This window comes from Puntigrus tetrazona, unplaced genomic scaffold (genome assembly GCF_018831695.1).
Source record: "Puntigrus tetrazona isolate hp1 unplaced genomic scaffold, ASM1883169v1 S000000289, whole genome shotgun sequence".
NCBI classification, from domain to species: domain Eukaryota; kingdom Metazoa; phylum Chordata; class Actinopteri; order Cypriniformes; family Cyprinidae; genus Puntigrus; species Puntigrus tetrazona.
The window spans coordinates 1-3,280 of NW_025047949.1; the positions used below are offsets into that span (position 1 = coordinate 1).

Sequence of the window (3,280 nt, forward strand, 5' to 3'; positions counted from 1 at the left end):
ACACACACACACACTGGGAGATTACTCTGGGAGATTGACTGGCGTGCGAGAGCGTCTAATTCGAGGAATGCCGTTCAGTCCACTTCTCAGTGTCAGAACAAAGCGTTGCTCATCAGTCTCTGAAGCAGACCGCGTCCCATGATGCACCTGTGTCTGCTCAGGTATCTGAGGTGAAGCTGCATTAAATCACTCCAGAGCGGTTTTACTCGCACAAACTTCTACTTTAAGAAGAAAACGAGTGGTTTTCCATGCTTCAGCTGCTCAGTAATAAGTGAAACTGTCATGTTCGAAAGTTCGAAAAAAAAAGATTTTGAAATATTTTTACTGTAACATAACTTCGTAGATCATTAGTCAAGGTATTTTTGACACCTAATGGTGATCCATAGAGAGCTGGATCATGAAAATGTAAATAAAAAAAAATAAAAAATAGCAAATCATATGAAACGCTTTCTTCTGTGATCTGCTGATTCTTACTGAATCACATCAACTCGTTGAAAACAGCAGCGTCGCTTGGTGATGCAACGACTGGTGAAATAGAGCAGTGTTATTAGTGAATAAACATGAACAAGCTTTATTTCTGATATTACAGTCTCACGGGTATCTCTGAAGAGGAGCATTCCTGACTCCGCTCCAGGAAAGTGTGTGTTGACATACCTCTCCTGCAGAATGAGCTTGTTCTCCTTCTTCCAAGTGTCTTTAAAGTCTGTGGAGAACTCGTGCCAGACGGTGAAGAAGGTGTTCGGTGAAACCTCTTTCTCTCCGCTCTTGGCCTTCACCGAGAAGAACACGCAGAGCTCCAGGAACCTGAGACACACACCAGCACAAAGAAATCCCAGCAAGATCTTCAGAGCGCTGCGTTTAAACCTTTCAGACGACGCAGCTTTAAAACACAGAAATCAGTGTGTGTGTGTGTGTGTGTGTGTGTGTGTCTCTGTGTGTGTGTGAGAATGCCTTACATTTTGTGGGTGTCATTGAGTTGCTTCTCTTGACTTTCCAGCTCTGTTTTTGCTGTAGAAAAAAAAAAAAAAAGACAAAAGAAATTACAAATAAACTGTCTAATCAGATTTAAGTCACATTTATTTATACCATACAAACTGATTTTAAAAAGCAGCTCTACAGAAAACAATAAAGCATTTCCTCAGTTAATAACATTAACAATATTTTTGGGGTTCAAACTTTTCTATTGTATGAGTACACTTATAAAATGTACATATTGCATTTATAAAAGCAGTACTATATAATAAAATATAGGTAAAAACAAAAAAAAAACCCCACACATACATATATAGAGAAGATCTGTGCGCGCACGCACACACACACACACACACACACAGAGTAAGGTATAAACAGTATAGTTCCTTCAAATAAAGGTGATCTTTCCTGTCTGTGTCTGATATGTCGTGGACAGAACAGAATGTTTTTGCTAATAAGCTGTAACTGGCAGAAAAAGCACGGCTAGCCGCTAACGACCCACTTATTCCAGTCATTTGCCCAGTTATACACGAGTCAAAACAATATATTATGAGAGGAAGGGTGAAAATAATGTAATTTATGACTCATTAGTGAACATCCTGTCCACTACACAGACACGAAATTCATTTAAATTAGTTTACATTCATTTATTAGTAATAAAACAATATGTATAAATAATTTGTATATTTAATAAGATAGACAGATACAAATATATATGGCACATACTGAAACACACACACTTTCAGTCTCACACAAATACATTTGTATCTTTATGAGATTTAGTCTCTTTCTGGTGAGAAGACAATGAGAGGCTTCCTCAGAAGGGCAGAGGTCAGCGGCGGTCAAGACAGAAGATGCTCTTTGATAAATTGAGGCTGGTAGTAGTTAAAAGTTTGACACCATGAAAAACCACAAATCCCCACACACACACACACACACACACACACTCACAGAGACAGTCCTGATGTGTGTGTGTGTGTGTGTGTGTGTGTGTGTGTGTGTGTGGTATTTATCATGTTATGGGACCAAATGTCTCCACAATGATAGGAGTACCAGTAAATGTTGACCTTTTGGGGATTTTTTTAGGTCTCCATGAGGAAACTAACTAATAAAACATACAGGATTACATTTTTGAGAATGTAAAAACATGAGTAGTTTCCTGGAAGAGAACAATAACACACACACAGTGTGTACAGAATAAAACATTACACCTATGAAGAGTCCCCATAAAACATAGAAACAACGAGTGTGTGAGGGAGTGAGTGTCTGTGTGTGTTGAGTGTGTATGTAGAGTATGTGTGAGTGTGCGTCTGTGTGTGTGCAGAGTGTGTATGTGTGTGTGTCTGTGAGTGTGTGCAGAGTGTGTGTGCGTCTGTGAGTGTCTGTGCGTGCGTGTGAGTGCGTGTGTATGTGTCTGTGAGTGTGTGCATCTGTGAGTGTGTGTGTGCGTCTCTCTGTGTGTGTGTGTGGGCAGACCTCAGGTCCAGTGGGTCAGGGACTCAGATTAATGTGAGTCGGGGTCAGCAGAATCTCATGCTCGCGGCTCTAGAGGTCAGGAAACATTAGTAAACCTGCTCCGGCTGAATCAAGCCGATCCTCCGGAGAGACACGGCAGGAATCCCAGGAATCCCTCGTTTAATTGACACCAGTCACACTTCAGCGAGTCCGAGGATCATTCCCACGTCGTCAGACTCACTCACCTTCACTCACGAACGCCTCCATCTTTTCTTTGAACGGCTGCAGATGCTCCTCAGTGGAGACCGAGCACACCTTGTCCACCTCCGCAGTGCATGCTGGGAAACACAACGCTCACATTCAGAAAACAGTCTCTCACACACACCGGGCCTCATTCACCAAACACAAGAAATCAGTTCATTCATACAGAAAGTGGAGCTTATGAACTGATTCCACTCGTGTTTCATAAACGAGGCCCTTCATGTGTTTCACTTAGAAAACGGTATTTATGAAATAAAATGTAAAAACCAAGCAGAAAAATCTGTATATTATTCTGATTTCTGATCATATGACTCTGAAGACTGAAAATCACAGAAATAAATTACACTTCATCACACGGAGAGAAAACAGCTACTTTAAATTATAATATTTCACAATGGTTTTTTTATAAAAAAAAAAAATGCACCCATAAAAAATTTAATGGGGAAATTACACTGGGCCTCAAACACACACACACACGCAGAGAGAGACACACACACACACACGCAGAGAGAGACACACACACGCAGAGAGAGACACACACACACACAGAGACACACACACAGAGACACACACACAGAGACACACACACAGA

At 40.9% G+C, this 3,280-nt stretch overlaps 1 protein-coding gene across 1 annotated transcript; it reads right to left on the reverse strand.

The window, feature by feature from the left end:
• Positions 1–15: 15 nt before the first annotated feature.
• si:ch1073-209e23.1 (formin-2) lies at positions 16–2,977 on the reverse strand. The gene is made up of 3 exons (XM_043231281.1): positions 2,673–2,977; positions 957–1,008; positions 16–804 (listed from the first exon to the last, which is right to left on the reverse strand). The coding sequence occupies exons 1-3, from the start codon at positions 2,692–2,694 to the stop codon at positions 471–473; spliced, it is 408 nt and encodes a 135-aa protein (XP_043087216.1). The 5' UTR covers positions 2,695–2,977; the 3' UTR covers positions 16–470.
• Positions 2,978–3,280: the final 303 nt, after the last annotated feature.

Bases quoted from the DNA above. Each gene is read 5' to 3' on its own strand.
- si:ch1073-209e23.1 (XM_043231281.1), bottom strand. From the start codon at position 2,694: ATGGAGGCGTTCGTGAGTGAAG. The intron at 1,009-2,672 runs GTGAGTGAGTCT...TTTTTTCTACAG, and splicing joins GGAGGCGTTCGTGAGTGAAG to CAAAAACAGAGCTGGAAAGT. The intron at 805-956 runs GTAAGGCATTCT...TGTGTGTCTCAG, and splicing joins CTCAATGACACCCACAAAAT to GTTCCTGGAGCTCTGCGTGT.